The sequence below is a fragment of the Xenopus laevis genome, chromosome 9_10L (genome assembly GCF_017654675.1).
Source record: "Xenopus laevis strain J_2021 chromosome 9_10L, Xenopus_laevis_v10.1, whole genome shotgun sequence".
In the NCBI taxonomy this organism is placed as follows: Eukaryota; Metazoa; Chordata; class Amphibia; order Anura; family Pipidae; genus Xenopus; species Xenopus laevis.
Window position 1 is genome coordinate 113746779 of NC_054387.1, and position 22539 is coordinate 113769317.

Below are 22539 nucleotides of genomic sequence, written 5' to 3' on the forward strand. Positions count from 1 at the left end.
AAAGTCAATGGATGTCAAAATTATTTTGACGAGTATCAATTTTGACGTCCGCGTCAATTTTTATAACCACTCCTATTTTCTCCAAAAGCATTAAAGTCAATGGGCCTCCGAATATTTTTGACGCTGCAAATTTTTCTCCGGCTAATTGTTTGCCGCAGTTTCGTGAATTCATTCTCAGGTGGCAAAATGCGGAAATTCACCACGAATTCGCGCCTGACGAATTTATTCACCCATCATTAGTTGTTTTGTCTCCATTAAGGATTAATCATATCTTAGTTGGGATCAAGTACAAGGTACTGTTTTATTATTACAGAGAAAAGCAAATATGATTTACAATTTTCAATTTGTTTATTATAATGGAGTCTATGGGAGGTGGCCTTCCCGTAATTCAGAAGTTTTCTGGATAACGGATCCCATACCTGTAGTAGGTCAACTTTTCTTTGCCACTCAACCCATGCAGCCTAATCTCTAGGAAGCCTATATTGGCTTTATGTATTTTAAGAAGGAAAATGTTGACTGGGAAACCCAAATACAAGAATCATCAAGCAGTGGGATTTCTATAACCCTGCCTCCCAGTGGAACTTTTTGCTTTTAAAAATTAGAATTATCTGATTAAAATGGGCAGCCTTCCTGTAATTCAGAGCTTTCTGCATAACAGTTTCCTGATAACAGATCCTATAACTGTACACCTATTCTTTAGCGTGTACCTTGTGTCCCTCTTATCCCACTATCAGGGTTTTTTCAGTCTCCGAGGCTTAAAGAGATTTCAGGATGATAACCAAGTGCATATTACTGCAGATACAGCTGAAATGAAGCATAATGTTACCCCATGTCATACACAAGTTATTTCTGAAAACATCTAGTCAATCAATAAATTTTTTTTTTCTTTGCAAAGCCTTTAATAAACCTTCTTTGTAATGGACCGGGTTGTATGTTTAAGTGTATCCATTCGTTTGCAGTGCTTGACACCTAACACTTTATACAAGGAACCCTCCAGCCCGGTGTCTCTTTTCCATGAGATGCATTTCTCTAGTCTGTAGGATCCCCGCAAGAGGTATGAGCAAGGGTTTAAATAATGAATAAGGCTTCGGGACTCAGAAAATGCCATTAATGAAGAATATTTTATGGGCTGCGTGTCTGTTTGCTGTGCTGTGTTTGATCAAAAGGATTAAGGGATGCTGAGCCTGAGTTGGAATATAGATTCACTGTATGTATGGTCAGATCTCCTGTGCTCGCTTTCCTTTAAATATCAGCAGAGAGGACTTCAATCAAAATCAGACAGATTAAAAAAAAAAGATGACCATGTGCAATGGAATCCAAATTTGTCTTCCCTGGTGTTGCCATGTGAGATGAACCCAAGCAGAGAGAAGAAGCGAGGATAGGGAATCCGGCAGGTCAAACAAATGGCTACGGTACCTTTAGTAAGAAATGGGACAAGTCTTGGTTTGGGAGAAATAAGTGTAAGCCATTTCTCTCATGTTTTTTCAGGCAGGGTATCAACTAATGTTAAACAAAGCAACTGGGAATATTTCCTATATAAACATGTTCCAATTCATTTATCATTTAAAAATATTTAATTCTTTTTTCAGTGTTGGACTGGAATGATCAGGGCCTGTGACTGACACCTTAAAGCCCCCCTGACAGCCACTTTAGGGCCCCCCCTACACCTCAGTTGCAAACTCCTACCTCCATGATGTGCTAACCCAACACCAGCCTCCAACACTGCCCCTCCCCTGCTCCTCATACTTTCACCTCCTCCTTGAGGCAGCAATCATGGTGGGGGTCGAATCTGGGTCCACAAGGTCCCACCAGGTATTTTCCCAGTGTCCCGCCGGCATGGGACGAACACTGATTTTTTTTTCCATTGGATTAAGAGCTAGTTGTAAATGTAATTGCAGCTGAAAGCAGTATTGTCTCTTCTTGCTGCACTGCTAGTTCTGACTTCTGAAACAATGTAACTTTCCAGCCGTGACTTAATTTCCCACAATGATGTGCATGTTTGATCACAGCTAACTTACATTTTCTTTCACTGACATAACTAGAGCATCCCTCCCAACATAATAAAAAGAGGGCTATAATAAAATATCACACCCATTATTGTGGCCACACCCCCTAGTTACCATGTTCATTTTACAAAATTTGGCAGGTTATGCAAGTTTGAACGTATTTCTGTGTTTTTTTTTCAGTTATTACAGTTTTGCTAATGAAGGTGAATTGCCCTTTAATGCAGGTGTTGCCCCGGAAATCTGAGGGAAAGTTTTATTGAGCAATATTGTTGTTGGACTACAGCTCCCAAAAAGTCTAAACTTTAAAGGGGTTGTTCACCTTTAATTTAACTTTTAGTATTTTATAGAATGGACAATTCTCAGCCACTTTTTAATTGGTCTTAATTGTTTATTTTTTTTATAGTTTTTTTTAATTATGTCTTCTTGTGACTCTTCAAATGGGGGTCACCGAACCAGTCTAAAAAAGCAAACGCTCTGTTATTGTTATTGCTACTTTTTAATGCTCATCTTTCTATTCAGGCCTCTCCTATTTATATTCCAGTCTCTCATTCAAATCAATGCATGGTTGGTAAGGTAATTTGAACCATAGCAACTATATTGCCAAAATTGCAGAGCTGCTGAATAAAAAGCTAAATAGCTCAAAAACCACAAATAATAAAAAATGAAAACCATTGCAAATTGTCTCAGAATATCCCTCTCTACATCATATAAAAAGTTAATTCAAAGGTGAACAACCCCTTTATTAATATGTTAAGGTAAAGTAAAGCAAAGTGTGCAGTAAAGTAAGGTTTAGTGTCCTTATAGTGGCAGAAATTAGCATGGCAGACCATTTATTTTGCTTGGCTATTTCTTGGCGCAGTTGGGGGCCTATCTATCTATTTCTTTCTATTTGTTTGGTCAACTTAAAAAGAATCAGAAATCTGAAATGTCTTGTTTGTGTTTTTTACAACAGGTATGGGATCCATTATCTGGAAACCCATTATCCAGAAAGCTCTGAATTACGGAAAGACCGTCTCCCATAGACTCCATTTTATCCAAATAATCCAATTTTTTTTTAAATGATTTCCTTTTTCTCTGTAATAATAAAACAGTAGCTTGTACTTGATCCCAACTAAGATATAATTAATCCTTATTGGAAGCAAAACCAGCCTATTGGGTTTATTTAATGTTTACATGATTTTCTGGTAAACTTGAGGTATGAAGATCCACATTATGGAAAGATCCGTTATCTGGAAAATCCCAGGTCCCGAGCATTCTGGAAAACAGGTCCCATTCCTGTACTCTGCAATGATATGTGGTATGGCTGTGGGTTTTGCTCCAAGACATATAGGTAAGAAGCTTGACTCCTAGAGATATTTCCAATCAAACAGGTTCGGAGATAATTATAATTACATCTCACCAGGCTCTGGTACAGCCATTGGAAACCCTCTAACATGACGTTCACTTGAGAACAGACTAAACTGGTGCTTCATTCCCAGACAAGAGAAACGTGAGATATCTCCAGACACTGTGGAAAAGCTGAAGTTGTAGGAGCCGCACGGAAGACGCTTATAATTGAATTAAACAGGCAAAAAGCCAGTGGTACTATACATCTAAAATACATGCTATGAGCCATAAAGGCAGCCGTTAATGTACAATATAAAAAGAATAATTCCCCAGCTATCCTAGGAAATTCATTAGCAGGGAACAATAAAGTGAACAGGTTCCTGTGCAGCTCCACATTGTAAATTGGAGTCCATTATGTACACTTTCCAGCTCGGTAAAATGCTGTTCTATTTGATTAACCCCGAATGAGTGAATTTTAATTACTATCCTGAAGGAGTCCACTTTGACTGGGTCTCCAGTCTCCCCGTCTATTGTTTTCCCGGGTTGATTTTGATGCAATCTGCAAACCTGTGCAATTAAATTGCTTTCTGAGCTGTCCGTTTCATCGCTGTTCTTGCCTTTAGTGCGGCACAGGTAACCGTTAGATCTTTATTGGGAAGACAAGTACTTTAAATCCCGGTGACTGCTCAGCAATTTCACATGAATGCATTTGTCTCTATTCTCACGTAAATACAGAGGGGGGGGAGACATCACTACATGTTTATTGTGAAATGCCATTAATCGTCTTCTACGGTTTGTCAAGGAGATGTCTGCTGTACTCAGATCCCTGCAAAACAAACCGATCAGACAGAAGTACAAAGTATTTAACGGAATAGGCCCCCGGAGTACCGCATATGCCTTTTACATATAAATACCATTTCTGCTGACAAATCAGAGCACTAACATCTCTTTACTGTGTCACTTATGTGACAGACAAATGATTCTGTTTATTTGGTATCTGAATGTATAAAGCGTGGACCATTTGATTCGTTTGCTAGCCTACATTTGCTACAATGCAGTAAATAGTGTCTGCTTTCAAGTGTGAGGCGGAAGATTTCCAACTCCTACCCAACCATGACCCTTTAAAAAGCCACCTTTTTTTTTAGAGTTAAGTATGACGAGGATGCTACACCCCTAAAATATAATGATATAGAAGTCTTTAGATTTATGCATAACAAGAATATTACATCCCTAAAGTTATATATAATGATATAGAAGTCTTTAGATTTTTGCATAACAAGAATATTATACCGCTTATGTTAAATATATAGTGAATAAAGTACCCCCTCTTGTAAAATATAAGGATATTATAAGTTACAGAGGAGTTTCATGACCATATAAAAACACGAGGCCGAAGGCCGAGTGTTTTTATACAGGTCATGGAACTCCGAGGTAACTTCTAATATCCTCATATTTTACAACTGGGGGTACTTTATTTATTATAATACACAAGTTTCAGTGAGTCATGTGACAGAAATGACATCAGAACTCACCGTTTATAACTGATGACATCAGAACTCACCGTTTATAAGGATATAATTTACAAGATATTCATGGCTTTTGTGTATTATAAGGCATTATAAGTCTTTAGATTTATTAAAGGGATATTGTCCTGGGAAAAAGTGGTTTTTTTTTCAAAATGAATCAGTTAATAGTGCTGCTCCAGCAGAATTCTGCACTGAATCTATTTCTCAAAAGAGCAAACAGATTTTTATATATTTAATTTTGAAATTTTGAAATGTGGCTTGACATATTGTCAGTTTCCCAGCTGCCCCAAGTCATGTGACTTGTGCTCTGATAAACTTCAGTTTGGAGTGATATCACCCCCTCCCCCCCAGCAGCCTAAAAACAGAACAATGGGAAGGTAACCAGATAACAGCTCCCTAACACAAGATAACAGCTGCTTGGTAGATGTAAGAACAACACTCAATAGTAAAATCCAGGTCCCACTGCGACACATTCAGTTACATTGAGCAGGAGAAACAACAGCCTGCCAGAAAGCAGTTCCATCCTAAAGTGCTGACTCTTTCTGAAAGCACATGACCAGGCCAAATCAGCTGAGATGGCGCCTACACCAATATTTTAACAAAAAAAAAATACACTTGCTGGTTCAGGAATTAAATTTTATATGGTAGAGTGAATTATTTGCAGTGTAAACAGTGTAATTTAGAAATAAAAAAATACATCATAAAAATCATGACAGAATCCCTTTAACAACAAGCATGCTACACCCCTAAAGTTAAATATGAGGATATAGAAGTCACTTCAGAGTTTTATAACCTATATTAAGATGCTTGGCTTGGGCTGGATCTAGGGGTAGGTAACAGAGGCATATTTCTAAGGAGCAATGACTTTTGAAAAAATTTGCCTTCCTAAAATTTATAGGGAATATATCTAGGGGACTAGTAAATAGTTTCTCCATTTATTGTGTAGTCCCCTAACGGTTGGCCACTAAGGGGTCCCATAGTTTACAGAGGATAGAGGAAATAGGCTTCTCTTTCTAGGACTAACCATGACCTTTAGTATTCCCTAGTTTAGTCACAAGAGGCAGTTTTTAGTATTTATATGTATGTTGGAGCCTGTAAGGGTTTAGGGCTTTTGCCAGAGGCTCCCTGATTAGGGAAGGTAGTCAAGGGGGGAATCCAGATAAGGCACAAGGCATCTAGTGAATGATCAGCTATCTCCTGTTATACAGTAAGTTTCTCTAGTTTGAGGCACATTTTGAATATGTCAAACTCGGGTGAATTTTACCGACCCGAAAACATCAGAAAGGCCACAAACGTCTCCAAATTGGTCACTGGACCTCTCCCATTGACTTATACATCAATTCAACAGGTTTTAGGTGGCGAATAGTTGAATTTGAATTATAAAAGGGCCAGAGTATGATAAATCTTGAAAAAAGAATTCAATTTTTTTTAAAAAAAAACCTCAAATCGAGTTTGGATAATTCCCTAGTCTAATTTGACAGTTGTGACCATAACAAAAATTTGAATTCAAATTTTCAATTAATAAATCTGCCCCATAGACTCAGGGCTGTTTAGCTGAGCAGTTTGAGCTCCACCAAGAAGGATTAGAAGGCCTAGGTTCCTGGTAGTGATGTGCGGGTCAAGAATTTCTCAACCCACACCCGACCCTAACCCGCTCCCTCCCAAATCACACCTGACCGGGACCCGCTGCTGCCCTCAATTTATAGACCCGTGTCTAACCTGCAGTGACGTCACAAAAGGGGCAGGGTGGAGGCAGGAGGAAGTCTATAAATTCAGGCGCCGGAAGCCAGAACTGCTAGGTAGCGGGTGGGGAGAGCAGGAGAAGAACTTGACTCGGACCCACTCGCAACCCGGAGATTTTGTGCAGGAGTCGGCCCGAACCCACCCAACCCACGATTTTTGGGTTGGCACGCATATTACTAGTTTCTGGTGGCATTACCACCCAGAGAAGGAATCAGTGTATAGTCCTTAGGGGCAAGATAGCTCTTGCTCTAGATTTGGAGTTCCAAGAGAAGAGAAGAAAAGTGAATTGGTTGATCCCTTTCTAAGCGGTGGATGATCTGCTCATAGTACTGTGTCGGAAGTATACCATGAATTATAATGTTGGCACCGAGGTATTTTGGTGACCTCTTTTGTTGATTATTCTCACTAAAAAATTCTAGATATTTGCAATTTACCAGCACCCTGCCTCCAGTACAATTGAGAGCTCATGCATGGGGCAGAGAATTTAATTCGGCAATTTGCGAGTACAGCACTGTCTTTGTCATGTAACCAGTTAATCTGACCTGAGTTAATCAGTGTTACCAAGCAGGTCTGTGTCACAAACAACCCTGAAAAATACATGTCTCCAACACTCAGCTCCCCTGCCCTAACACTAAAAATGACCGCCTTTGCCTCGGGTGCCAACACTCCTCGGCCTGACTCTGCACTCAGCTACTGCACACAAGCCAAATTTCAGTTAAATGAAATTGTGAGTTACCCCTGATATTTTAAATTGCTGCGATCCACATTAAATGGCATTTCTATTCTCCTCATCTGTATCATTTTGTAATTAAAAAAAAAAAATTAAAAACACGTTTCTATAAAATGCAATAAGCATAGACCCATTCTCATTTGATGTCCTTAATCGCTGCAGTGCTTTTCCAAAGTATTTCAATTATCTGGTTATTGCACATGGAAAATGGGATACTTTGCTAGCAATTTCCCAAATAAATGAATTTGGGATGAAAAATAAACAATATTGTAGATGTAAATTGCTGAAAACCAAGCAGTGACTTGCCACCATGAATCCTAATACTCCAAAATGTTGAACCTGGGCTTTGAAAATCTATTTCTAATTTAGGAGGACTGTTGCTGCTTATGATAAGAGGGGTCATTTAATGACCATAAGTGCTATGTGCAAAGGGCAATTTTGGATACAATTTGCTATGTTTATTTACCCATAATGCAGTGTTTTTTTCTCCAGCAATTCCATTGTCATTGAGTCCAAGTGTGGAGTTGGATGGATACAATTTGCACCTATATGGATCTGCAGGAACATGTTTGTAAGCAATATGGACTCTCCATTGTGTCCAGTTTTGAGCATGCTCAGACATAAGTGCTTTTATAAATTACCGCTAAGGGTCTCAACCTGATGCCTGGAGTAAGAGATGTTTGTAGACCATACAAAGTGTTATCAAAGTTTAAAGCACTGCAGGATATAGTAGCATAAAGGCAGTAGCTCACTAGTAGTGATGTGCGAATCTGACCCGTTTTGCTTCACTGAAAATTTGCAAAACGGAGAAGATATGGGCGACAAATTGTGCAACAATATGGGTATCATTTTTTTGCAGTGAAACTTGGCAAAAAACATTGCTCATCACTACTACTACTAGCATTTTTAGTCCAATGTGTATCTATGATACCAGCCACAGTAAGACTGGCTGTTTCTATTTGTATTTTAATAATAGGAGGTGTATTAATAAATATATAAGTACTATTCATTTCCATATAATACATATACCCCCATATGTAATATAAGTCACCAAGTATGCCCAGGAGCAGGAACCCATAGCAACCAATAAGATGTTTGTGTCTAAACAGGTGACCAGTAAATTCTTCCTTGGTTGCTATGGGTTACTGCCCCTGGGCAAAGTTAGTGCCTTTTATTACATTACCCCAATTGTCTTTAATGTGTCACCTAATAAATCGGCACTCAGAACACTATGGTCAGTAATATTGTACATAAAACATATTCATATCAATAAGAAAGTGTGTGATCAGTCAGATAAGCCACAGCCTGACACGCACATGGGAGGTGATCTGACGATCAGTCTGTTGGACGTGATACACCCAATGCAGTAGAGAAATTCATTTGATCAATATATTCAAACTCTATAACAAAGTTATCTGACCATATATACAGATCATCAATCCTTGCACAAGGCCCCTGTATAAACATTTTGAATAGTGCACTCAGATGTGACGGCAAGACATACGGCCTGTAAGGCCACTTCTCTGCACCAACCCCATTGATCTCAGAAACTGAAACTGATCTCTATACAAAGAGATCCGCTCTTTTGGCGATTTCGGTGAGGTGGGCTTTATCGGGCTGATCCGATCATGGGCCCTAGGGCCCAACAATCAGATCAAAATTAATGGAATGTGGGTGGTCGGATCGCAGGACCACATCAACGAACAGATGTGGTCCGTCAGAGGGTCCCACACACGGACCAATAAGCTTTTATCTGCCCGTGTATGGCCACCTTAACCCTGTGCTTAGCATTCATCATAGTCAGCTCTTTGTCCCCCCTGGCTTGAGTATGTGATTGACAAGTGCAAAAAACGGGAACTTTGCCGTGAGCCCCACTCTTCATAAATATAGCCTTTTATTACTATCCATTATCTACTATATATAGTGCCCAGATATTCATCTTTGCTAAAACAGTTCCTGCCCCAACAGAGCTTACAGTCTAATGTCACTTTCACACATAATCTGGTCAGTTTTATCAGGAGACAGTTAACCTGCCTGTATCTTTTTGGCGTGTGGAAGGAAACCAGAGTAGCCCCATGCAACCATGTGGAGAACATACTGTACAAGCTCTTGCAGCAGGATTGGACAGGGGTAGTGTTTAAAAAAACCTGGTGGTCTCCACCAAGCAAGGTCTGATTCCTTCAGCTGGAACTGCAAGTGCTGGTGACCCCCACACCTCTAATAATGGCCTCTAGAGGGAAGGAAGCAGTAAACTGGTAGCGGGGTGTCAGCTTTTGGAGGAGCTGACTGGAGTTTACAACTGAGGTGGGGGGCCCCAGATGGCAAACCCGGTGGGACACCCCAGTCTGAAACTGTCTTGCAGAGAGAGGCTTGGCTGGAATCAAACGCTTGGACAACAGCAGCAATGTTTTACTACACTTACTACACTGGCCAGTAAGTTCACTTCTACAATGTCAGGATGCACTCGTATTACTTGCATGGTTGATAGTTACAATAAAATGAGCACCACATAATACAACGTTGCAGTCAGCAGATGTGTGATAGTGATCATGGAATCAAAAAGGTGTGAGTTGGTGGAGTCTTTGCCTAATAACTGCCCCATATGAGCCATTCTCTCTCCAGACATCATTAAAATTACATTTTCTGACCACTCAAAAGGGAACCTTTTTTATATACCATTTTCTCTTGATTGAATTAACACTACTTAGAAGACCTGACTAGATCATTAAAGTCTTCCTTCTTTGAACTTTCACGGTCACGACCCCCAGCTCGCCTCATGAAGGTAGAAATGATAGAAGTTTTGGGATAACTAATGGATGTTGCGGTACGTGTAAAATACAAGAAAACCCCACAAAGGAAAAGTGAGATAACAGATGCTTTTCCAAGGACGCTTGGAGTTCTCGAAGTACTGTGCCAAATAATGGATGTTCATCGCAATAACCAATAAACTCTTGATCCTGACCACTAATAAAGTGGCTGTGTAATCTCACCCGCTACAATAGACCGGCAGAAAAAATAATATAGCAACATCCTAATCTGGGGAGGTTGTAATGGAATGAACTCTTGACACAACAGACACAAACAAGACACAGGAGCGGCTAACCCCATCAGACAGTGATAGATTCGCTACAGGTGAATTCTCTATATAAATTTCTCGTGGTTTCTCTGTTCTTTTAGAGATGTCTTGTTTAGCCTATGGGAAATGTTGTCCCCTGTTAAGGCAGTGTGTTTAGGGCTGCAACATTTTCAGGGGATTTATAGTAGGTTCATGAAGAGTAAAATCACTATATAATTAAAGAGGTGGTTCACATTTAAGCTTTAGCTTTTAATATGTTATAGAATGGCCAATTCTAAGCAACTTTTGAATTGCTCTTCTTTATTTATTTTTTATAGTTAATGAATGATTTGCCTTTTTCTTCTGACTCTGTCCAGCTTTCAAATGGGGGTCACTGACCCCATCTAAAAACAAATGCTCTGTAAGGCTACAAATGTATGGTTATTGCTACTTTTTATCACTCCTCTTTCTATTCAGGCCCTCTCGAGACTATCCAGTCTCTTCTTCAAATCAATTCATGGTTGCTAGGGTACTTTGCACCCTAGCAACCAGATTGCCGAAATTGCTAACTGGAGAGTTGCTGATTAAAAAAACGAAATAACTCAAAATCTACAAATAATAAAAAATGAAAACCAATTGCAAATTGTCTCAGAATATCACCCTCTAAGTCAGTGATCCCCAACCAGTAGCTCACGAGCAACATGTTGTTCACCAACCCCTTGGATGTTGCTCCCAGTGGCCTCAAAGCAGGTGCTTATTTTTGGATTCCTGGCTAGAAGGCAAGTTTTGGTTGTATAAAAAACAGGTGTACTGCCAAACAGAGCCTCCTATAGGCTGCCAGTCCATATAGAGGCTACCAAACAGCCAATCACAGCCCTTTTTGACACCCCATGGACTTTTTCATGCTTGTGTTGCTCTATAAGTCTTTTTACATTTAAATATGGCTCACGAGTAAAAAAGGTTGGGGTCCCCTGCTCTAAGTCATACTTAAAGTTAACTCAAAGGTGAGCAAACCTTTTTGAGGCAGTGGCTCTGCCTTCCAATACACCAGAGATAGGAGGTAGAATTGGCAAGGGAGGTCGATACCTATAAAGCCATTAGACTAAATAGCTGATTAAATGGGCTCCTTAGTTAGTTAACATGTTCCAAACTGAGATCTTTGTTAATAATGTCTCAAACCCCCCCCCCCCCTTTCATTTCTGGTCAAAGATCTTTGGAGAAAGGTTTCCATTCATTCTTTCTATTTCAACTTTACTAATAAGGCATCCTGATAAAGCCCATGACTTAACAAAGCCCAGGGGTTTAACATAGCGTTTTAGTGCAATACTATTTGTAAAAACCTTTAGCAGCTATTGTTTTTGTACGGCTCGTTAGCTGAACCTTTATACAGTATGAATAGCCCCCCTCAGTTAATGACTTACAGGGAATAACTTCCCACCAATGTCGAAAACCCATAACAACCACAATCCACAATTGGCTTTGATCCTTCATTCCTTACCGATGTTAGATCTCTGAAAAACAAGCATTAGTTGCTATGGCTACTGCATTGGTTCAAAGTTGTGCCTTTGTTAGTAAATGTGCTGCATACAATAGTTTGCACAATGTAGCTTTTGTACACTATGGAGGTAAATATTTTGAATACAGGGGAAAAGATTTGTGGTCACCTGTAAGGAAACAGTATCAGAGACAAAGCAAAAAAGGAACTAAAAATGTGCATTTTTTAGGCTAAATAAAGTTACTGTTTCTCTTGGGTTTGTGGTAAACAGGGTGTTTTCAGCTGGAGGAGAAATGACCTGCCATTTGCAGGCACTTTTAAAACAGGAGAATATACCCAGTGTAAAGCCTAAATAAGCACTGGAGTAACCCTGCACTCCAAATAATATATATTCACTGGTATATTGGTTATATAAAGCGACAGCTCCTGTGTGCTGCATAATGATCATAATGGAGCACATAAACACATAAATTTTTTCATACTGTTTCCAAACCAAACTGCTGTTGCACCACATTTGATCACCCAAAAGAAAATTCCATATATATAATTCCATATATATATATATATATATATCTATCTATATATATATCTATCTATATATATATATATATATATATATATATATATATATATATATATATATATATATATATATATATATATATATATATATCATAAAGGCTGAATAGGCCTACTGTTCCATGTAGCATTATAATGGGAAAAAATGGTGCAATCTTGCATCAGCATGGGTGCCACATTGTACAGTTCAACCAACTGGCCCGTAGTCTGATCCGCTGGATATTCTGACAGTCAGACCACGTATGGCCAGCTTGGTCTTGTCTCTGGACAATATCAGTTTGACCGAATCATACATAGATTGATTAATGGGTTGCACAATGTTAACCCTTCAGAAAGATTAAAGAATTAAAATACAAATAACAATGCATACATGTCCTATATATATATATATATATGCCTTGATAAAGGTCCATGTTGAGGACCAAAATATCGATCAAATAAATCTTTGACTTTTTTTCATGATAAATCCTGGTGTGCAGCACCATTCTTCTCGGTGGATATTGTATTACTGTATTGCACCCAGGTGTATAACTCCTTATGTGTGTGCCCTCCAATGCATATATATATATATATATATATATATATATATATATATATATATATATATATATATATAATATATATATATATATATATATATATATATATATATATATAAAAGTACAATATAGAAGTACAAGTCCTATAAATGCCTAAAAAGAGTAACAGGCTGGAGGCTGCAATAAATCTCCTTCCAAAGTCACATGGCTGTTTCTTCTGAGATGGGAGATGGAAACTGATAAATATCCTGCCGATAAATGGAGCGCTTGCAGACAACTTGCTACTTCAAATGCAGCACACCAAAATCTTTCATTGAACACTTTGCATTAGACAGATATCTAACATGAGATCAGCCTGGTTCCACCTGGAAGTGTCACCAATCTAAAGGGCCGTTACTACCAGCAAATATCCACACGACACAGCCTGTATTCTGCACTTGTTAACATTAAAGGAAAGTGGTTTTGGCAAATAGTCTGAACATGCCAAAAATAGGACTAGCACCCAAATAAACACCCAGATTAATGTAAGGGGCAATGTGTAAAGGTTTGCAATATGCATATGTCTAAAGAGGACAAGACCAAATGTTCAGTGAGCAAGTCAAGCTAATAGACAGCTGATGTAAAACAGAGCAACAAGTAAATGTTCCTGATTGATATGGGTTACTCTGTTTGATACCATTCAAGCCTCAATTTATATTGACTTAACTCTCAGCTTATGCATTTAATACATACATTTCTTTATTCTGACTGGGAAAAAATGAATTTTAATTTAGTTTAATTATTTTGGTGGGGGGTGCATGTTTTATTTTGAATGCAGGATTTATTTGGTGTATACTTTTACGATGGTGGTTTCTATGGGACCAGAGAGAGGCAGTAGAACAGGAAATATGATATTTATATTTATCTCCTTTCCTTTTACATTTCTGCAGTGACTGTTGAAGTCACAGAATCATAACACCATTTCTTAAAACCACAACCACACATCAATATATAAGACTGTGTTTACTGATCCACATGATATCATCCATCAGTTGTGCACACAAAGCTTTGCACTATAACTGCAATTTGGGCACTAGTAAAGCAATGCCTGCAAACTGTCAATCACTTTAAATGGGGGGGGGGTCTCATTGTACTTACCGATACCACTCCAATCCTTTCTCATAGTTCCTATCAAAGAAATGGGGTTCGACCCCCACTGCCCTCACGTCTGGATGAGCTCGGAGAGCTTCAAGCAAAGCCCGAGTGCCCCCTTTTTTCACCCCTATAATGATTGCTTGGGGCAATTTTTTCTCCCCATACTCAGGGGTGCAATTGACGGGGAATATGCGGTTGAGTTCTTCCTCTGCTGTGCTGGATTCCTGAGTGTCCTTCTCCAAAGCCCCAGTGTGAGATTCGGGGATCATTTCTGTTGCCGCCAATGGAGTTCTGTCCCAGTAGGAAAGACCTCGCATGGACTTGTATGCTTCATCCCCCTCAAGATCAGGGGATCCTAAGGTCTCTGCTGAGCTGGATGTGGCTTCCCATGTTTTGGTGGGGTCCTCTTGTTTGTAGTCTTCAGCTTTGCCATATGTTGTCTCTGTAATGGGCAGCTGTGCACTTTCAGACTTTCCAAACTCTCTGGGAAATGTATAATACCCAGAATGGCTTTCCACAGCGCTTGGACCCAATAAGACTGGAGAGCTACTGGATACAGAAGTACCTTCCCCACCTCCAAATTTTCTATCAAACGTTAGAGAAGAGTAGCTTTTACTATTTGCCTTTTCAGATCTAGGAACATGGGAATCCTCTGACTGATCATTAGCAGAGAAAGCGCTGGATTGTACAGCAGGGCGAGAGGGAATTCTGCTGGTATTCTGCTGATCGGTGATACTCTCCGACTCCGAAGTGCTAGTTGTCTGTAAGAGGAAAGTGAGGGTCGCGCTGTTGGAAGCGCTGCGTTTATCTGTCGCTGTGCTGACTTTCTCCCCTGCTGAATGAATAGTGTCGCTGTCCAAAGTGCTGATTTCTCCTGCTACAGCTTGAATAGGGTCGCTGTCCAAGGTGCTGATTTCTCCTTTTGTTGAGTGAATAGGGTCGTTGTCCAAAGTGCTGATTTCTCCTGCTGTAGCTTGAATAGGGTCGCTGTCCAGGGTGCTGGATTTCTCTGCTATTGAGTTAATGGGGATCCTATTAGAGGTGCTGAATGTCTCTGCTATTGAGTTAATGGGGATCCTGTTAGAGGTGCTGAATTTCTCTGCTATAGAGTTAATGGGAATCCTGTTAGAGGTGCTGGATTTCTCTGCTATAGAGTTAATGGGGATCCTGTTAGAGGTGCTGGATTTCTCTACTGAGGAGGGAACAGAATGTCCAACAGCCGCTTGTGCCCAGCTCTTCTCTACATCGACCTTTTCCACAATTGTTGGGGGAAGCAGAAGGTCGGCATCCGAATCTCCAGTGTTCAGATTGGGGGAAGAGGGAAATCCCAAAAGGGGGTCAGTGTTGGAGTTGTCACTGTGGAAACTTGGGTCAGATTGTAATGAAGAGGCGCTGGGATGGTGGTATGTTTGTGTAGCAGGGGGTACATGAGGGGACTTCACATTTCTGGAAGTCCTGATGGCCAATTGAGAGATGGTGGGTCCAGCAGTGGTTGGGTCAGTGCTGATTTCCAAATCACTTTCCTTGGTGATGGTGACACCAATCCCAGGCTGCTCGGGGGACAGCTGCTTAGTGCTGTTATTTGTCCTGGTTGTATTACTCTGGGGGACACTGATGCTGCTGCTGCTAGTGTGAATATTCCTTTCTGCTGTCCTGGCAGGGGCTGGTTGTCTGTTCCTGGATGCAGGGAGAGAAGGGAAAGATCGGCTGATGGTGTCGGGCTTGAGGGAGGCGGATCGTATAATGTCCGTAGGGCTGATTGCAGCTTCTGGTTGCAAGAAGTCGCTGGCGTCCTGCAGCGGGAACTGTAAGGAGCTGTAGCAGTTGAGGAGGCTGTAGAAGAGGTAAGTGACAGAAAGGGACAAGGTGAAAAGAAACACAAGTTTCCGTGGAGCTTTAGAAGAGAACAGGATAGTACCGGGCCAGCACCGGGCCATCGCGGATCGCCAGTCCCAGACCAGCAGACATGGTTTCAGCCAAAATCGTGCATGGAGCCGCCGCAAGAAACAGCCGCTGCCAAGAAACCGACCGGGGACCCCGAAAGAATTAGAAATCGGTTTAATCTGGATGAGAGACCAAATTGTACGGATTCGATCTCAGCGGCTCCGACGCTCCAGGCAAAAAGCAGCTTCCCGGGGGAAAAGATCTCCCGACTGACTGTCAGCTCCAAACTGCCAGGTAAGGGTCACGAATGAACACATGGTCCACTGCCCTTTCTCCAGTCGCAAAATGGCTCTCTCTCTCTCCTGTCCACAGCCGGGCAATGACCGAGTTGTACAGCAGCTCCACAGCCTGTTTCCGACTAGCCGCCTGTTGCAGACAGGTCAGTTCTCCCAACAGAAGCAGGAACTTTAAATCGCAAGGAAGCGTCTGTGGGTTTAGCGCTGCTCTACAGGAGGCAACAATTGAGCTCCGCCCTTTGCACGCAGGGACTCGCCCACCAATGTGCCTGGCAAAGCCGCACTCACCTGCTCCCAGCGCTGACCGCTCATCCTCTATGCTGCGCACATACTCCCGACTGATCGCAACCAGGCAAGTGCGACATTCACAGTCCTCAGGCAGAATCCATCGCAAAGGGCTAGACGTGCTCGTGTAGACACCAACTATAGGCTGCTTGGGGCATGAAGGGAAAGGCTTGTGAGTTAGCGCAGGATATCAGTGCAAACAAGTACCCTGACACCTTTCTCTTATTTCTTTATCCATTTGGCTATTTGCACTGGGATTGCTGGAGAAGAGGCTACTGGGCGAGTCTTTTGGCTCAGTGTTATTATTATTTGTCATAAGCCAAATGATTAAAGAGGCAAAAGTGTATATTTACCGCTTATAAAAGGCAGCCTTTACACCCCTATAACTTTCAACACTTGACCCCCACCCAGCTGATGTTGGGGGTCGAGTTATTGGGGGAACAGACCCTGTGATTAGTGATGGCCAAATAAATTGGACAGGTGTGGATTTGTGGCGAATTTCCGCATTTCGCAGAAATAATAATAAATTCGTGAAACTGCCGGCCAAAAATCCGTCGAGTCCAAAAAAATCAGAATAGTCGCTCGCATAAAAATTGTCACGCATCAAAATTATTCAGACGGACATTGACTATAATGTATTGGGACAAAATAGGCGCACCTATAAAAATCGTTACGGGCGTCAAAATTTATGTGTTTCAAAATAACTTTGAGGCCTATTGACTTCAATGCGTTTCGCTAATTTTTCGTGAATTACCCATGAAATTTCTTAGTGAAGCAAAACAAGACAAATTCGCCCATCACAACCTGTGATTGGTGGGGGGCCCAGGAGGTATAGGGGTTCCAGGGAAGCACTGACTGCTAAGTAGTTTTTATTTCGGTATATGTGTATGGCAAATTTCTTAATTCTAAAATTCGAGGGGCTGAAACATATGCAACCAGGGTCCTTCCCAGAATGGACAAGTTCCTGTATTCCCACTGTATTGAACACTTGACCCCATTCATCTGATGTTGGAGTCAAGTTATTGGGGGAACTCAACAGACCCTGTGATTTGTGGGGGGGAGGGGGCAGGAGGTATAGGCGTTCCAGAGGTGCACTGACTGCTAAGTAGTTTTGGTACACAGTATGTGTATGGCAAATTTCTTAATCCCAAATTTTGAGGGGGTTTATAATATGCAACCAGGGTTCTTTTCTACTATCAGTCACCCTGCATTACATCTAAAAGAATCAAGGAAAGCAAAGCATCCTATAAAATTGGCCAAATTATGGGAGCAATGTTCTGGGCCCTGTTTTTGTCACAGAGTGGGCAAGTTCCTGTCTTCCCAAAGCGCAGAAAATAAGCCCTATGTGATATTTTCAAAATATGCACCAGGTTGTCAGGGGGATCCTGAAAATTACTAAAAAGGCTAAACACAATTGATGCCTCTTACATTTTAACTATGTGTACTATATCGGGCCTGCCATTCTTAAAATAATGCAATGTGAAAAAAACAGTCACATGCAATTTGTTACCCACAGTGTAGCATTCCTTCCCAGAATTATTCCAGCAGCAACAGTGCACTCACTGCAGTTAAGTTTTGCACCAAATACCTGAGATGCCCAGATTTGCGTAGATTAGTTAAATTGCACATACATGGATGGACTGGTGAGAGAAGGGGCTACAGGTTGCCTGGGTATGGATGTACACTTACACACCCTCATATTGCATGCAAATCAACTGGTGTAACAGCTAGCTGAGCCCTGTAAGTTAAAGCTGTTGTAGGTACTGGCTCCATTGCACCAGGGAGCTATAAATCTTGCTCATAATGCACTAGACTAGAGGATGTGCTACGGGTTACAGTCAGGGCCTTTATCAGTGAAGTACAGGGAGTATTGCAGTCAGCAAACATGAGATGGAAATCACAATACATGGGTTGTGAAATGGATAAGGCTTGCTGGGAGTGGGAAGTGTTTGTGAATCATGGGCAGAGTTTTTGGCCTGGGTGAATCAGGGATGCAAGGGGCCTTTCTTTCTCATTGTGGCCCTATTTTACTTGTTAGCAGGGTCCACCACCCAGAAGCTAATGTAATTTATAACCTGGGCCCCTTAGGGCCCGAGATTACTGATGGTGGCCCTTGTAACAGTGCTAGTATAGATGAGCAGTGGAACTTTAATGGGCACATAGCATTTAACACTGCACCTACATGAGACTTGTATCCCAAAACATTTGTACACAAATGTTCTCTATTGTGTGGTGTATACACTTATTGATTGAACCCTCTACTTCTATGCCATTGTGGTTCAGTGCTTTTTGCCTACATTCTGTATATATATATATATATATATATATATATATATATATATATATATATATATATATATATATATATATATATATATATATATACTTTTTTAACCATGCTTAAAAGCCAAAAATGGCTTATGGGTCAGTTTGAAATAAACCTCAAGGCTGTGGATTGTTTGTTCTGTTGTTCCAATTAGAGCTGAAGCCCGGAGTTTGCTTTGTACAAACATGTCATGGTTTTCACAACACCAGTAACATTTGAAAAAGAAAAAACAAAAACATAATAAATATTATCTAAATATTAACTATAAATCGCTTGTAAAAAAAAAAAAAAGTAGGAAATACTAACAAGTCAGATCAAGGACTGTGGATGTTCCTGGAGAGAATACAAGCTCTTTGCTGCTCCCAGCTGGACACATTTTTGTATTCAGTGTAGCAACAGATCAAATATTTTCTTTTCTTTCATCATATATATATTTTATGGTTGACTGCGCATATCGGCAAGTAGGGTGTTAGAGCAGCTCAGTTCCTTTTTTCCAGGACAACTTATTATTCCTGCAAAGTGATGTGCAATATGTATATTGGCTGCTAATGATAGCCTCCTCTCATTGTGGTGCATCAGGCTCTGCTTTATCTTGCACTGTGTTTGCAGAATATTAAGGGCTTATGTACTGATGCAGGGAGAACGGTGCAAACTCAATTTATTCAGGAAGGAGGCTGATAAAAAATACTGTCATATGTTCTGACCACTTTTATCTGTTATTAAACCCTCAATGAAGAGTCCTGTTTGGGTCCTGGGACCCAGAACCCACACCCAGACCCACAACCTGCATTTTTAATTGCTTGGACCTGCTACCTGACTTGACCCACAACTGCTTTATCTGCAACATCATCATATGTGGGCAGGGGCAGAAAAAAATCATTTTAAAAAATGTATAAACGAGTAAGACTTGCTATAGATAAGACTCACAGCCCAACCTCCAAGCCAAAGTGGGACTGGGATGTCCAGGGGTGCAAACCCAAGGGCCCTCCTTGCCATTTCAAGGGCCCACCCTCCCGATGTCCCACACCCGGTCCCCCTCCCACAACATGTAGTGCACAGGGAGACTGGGGAGCATATGCAGCTTTCTAAATGAGTGACCTGGGATGGGGCCCTGAACTTGCCTGACCCACAAACTTGCCAACCTTCATCTATATCCACATCCGAAAGTCCTACTCACAACCGCCCTTTTGCGGGTAAACCGCTTGTACCCGACCCACCTTAGGACTATAAACGAATGCCACAGACACATTCCACAAATTACAAGGAATAGTCAGTAATAGGCGCAAGGAGTGTATTGGAAATATGATAAACCATTGCAAACAAATGCCTTATCCTGGGCATCAGGGATCAGGTAATAAGAAGTAACATTAAAGAATGAGTCCAGATTGGCCTGTGTAAACAATTGCCTCCTGCCAGTAAATATATTAGTAGTATTATTAGAAAACATTGGCATGTTTTACAGTCCTGTTTGCCAGATGGTGGGTTGTTCCAACAACCATTTATGCTTGCATACAAAAGATCTAAACATTTGAGGGATTATTTAATAAAAGAGGATTCCTGGAAGCCCAAAGACACAGACACACTCCCCTGTTTAACACTGCACACAAGGTCATTTTTTCCCCCATCATTGACACTTAGGCAATCACTATGTGATATGTTGTTATTATTGATGCACTATATTACGTTATTTGTAAGTGGCTTTTTGGTCTTAAAGGGGAACTATGCAAGGTATTATTTTATTATTATAGAGAAAAAGGAAATAATGAAAACATTTTTGATTATTTGGATAAAATGGAGTCTATGGGAGATGGCCTTTCCGTAAGTCAGAGCTTTTTGGTTAGGGGAATTCCATGATGTGAGTAGGGAGGGCATGGTTTCCCTCTGCCTGTTGGTCATTCCATTGCTCAAAACTGTCCTCCAACTCAGATCTGGTGAGGCGCCTAAGGCCTCATCCTCATCCATTCCATATAAAGTCATTCAATATAAATTACCATTATTCCAACACACCCACAATACCCTCATCCCCCACCAGCACTAGAGTTTCAAGTAGGGATGCACTGAATCAAGGATTCGGTTCGAGATTCGACCAGGATTCAGTATTTCGTCACAAAAAAGAGATCTTTCCACTTTTTCCTTTCCTACCCCTAATTTGCATATGCAAATTACAATTTATATTCGGTTCAGTATTCAGCCGAGTCTTTCACCGAGGATTCGTGGATTTGGTGCATCCCTAGTTTCAAGTATAAAAGCACAAAAACTGTTCAAATTACAAGTCCCAGTTCAGCCTCCCCTAGGCCTGCCCCTGCTGAAAAGCAATATTAGTCTACTGAAAAGGGGCACACTCTATGAATATAGAGAAAAAGACACCGCACGTTTGAAAGAGAAATATTTCCCTTTAATAATATTTACAGTGTCTGTAGCTCAGTGCCGCAGCTTAGGAGGGGATATCTTTTTATCAACAAGCTTTGGTCTGGAATATCCTGAGAAAAAAACGAATAATCCCTTTTCAAAAAATGCCAGTTGGGCAGAAGAAGATTTTTTTGTATAATGGATTTCAAAAACACTAAAAAAATATACAAAGGGTGTAAGATAATACAGTTCTACAAACCATAAAATAAAAAAAAGGCATAAACGGTGGAAGTCGTCTGTGAGGTGGCACCGTAATGTCCTGAGCGAGCAATTAGGACGAGGTGTTGGAAGCACAGAGAAAGCTCTGGCTTAATCCTTACTATTGTCATTAATAAACTGAATTGCTGTCTATGCACCTTCTGCTCTAACATTAAGCTGGCTGCATCAAGCAAGGTTTTCAATCAATTAACTTGCATTATTCACGGCACATCATTAAATAATAAACAACAGCTTAGTTTGCTTGAAAGATCCCTAAAGGATACGGGTGGTGGAATGTTTGATCAAAGGGGAAGGCAAAGAGCACAAAGGGAATTTGCAAGAGACAACTATTTAGACGCAAACGCACCATGTGATGTGAAGGTGAGGAACACTAACAGTTACTGTACAGTAACAGTAATATCAAAAAATTTGTGTTTAAAAAAAAATATAACGCAGTGTTGCCCTTCACTAGTAAAACGAATATGTTTGCTTCTATTCGCTTCTATTATTTATATAAATAAGCTGCTGTGTAGCAATGGGGGCAGCCATTCAAAGGAGAAAAGGCTCAGGTTACACAGCAGATAAGCTCTGTAGAACATAATGGTGTTATCTGTTATCCACTATTTAACCTGTGCCATACAGCCTTTTTTCAATTTCTGCCATTTCTACATAGCAGCTTGTTTATATGAACTATGGTAGTGTTTCTGAAGAAAACACAGCAGTTTTACCAGTGCAGGGCAACATTACATGATATTTTCATTACTTTAAAACACTTTCATTTTCTGGTGTTACTGTTCCTTTAAGGGTGAGGGTTGCAAAGGTCCTGACCTTAAATATCCTAACTAACCCTGTTACACGTACATTAACCTCACCCCTGACCAACCAGGCTTTTGCTCAACATTAATCCACCAATGAGGGAGTCTGCCAGAAAAGACAATTATGATCAGGCCCGGATTTGTGTAGAGGCCACCAAAGCCCAGGTTTAGGGCATCAGGATTTTAAGAGGCG

The 22539-nt window shown here is 40.7% G+C and overlaps 1 protein-coding gene across 1 annotated transcript in view; it reads right to left on the minus strand.

The window, feature by feature from the left end:
* Positions 1–16663, minus strand: part of LOC121398039 (flocculation protein FLO11-like) — a 158694-nt gene extending 142031 nt beyond the window's left edge. The window contains exon 1 of the mRNA XM_041576513.1: positions 14137–16663. Within this exon, the coding sequence (XP_041432447.1) occupies positions 14137–16070 (1934 nt within the window). The 5' untranslated portion in view covers positions 16071–16663. The remainder of the gene's footprint in view (positions 1–14136) is intronic.
* Between the last annotated feature and the right edge of the window lie 5876 nt (positions 16664–22539).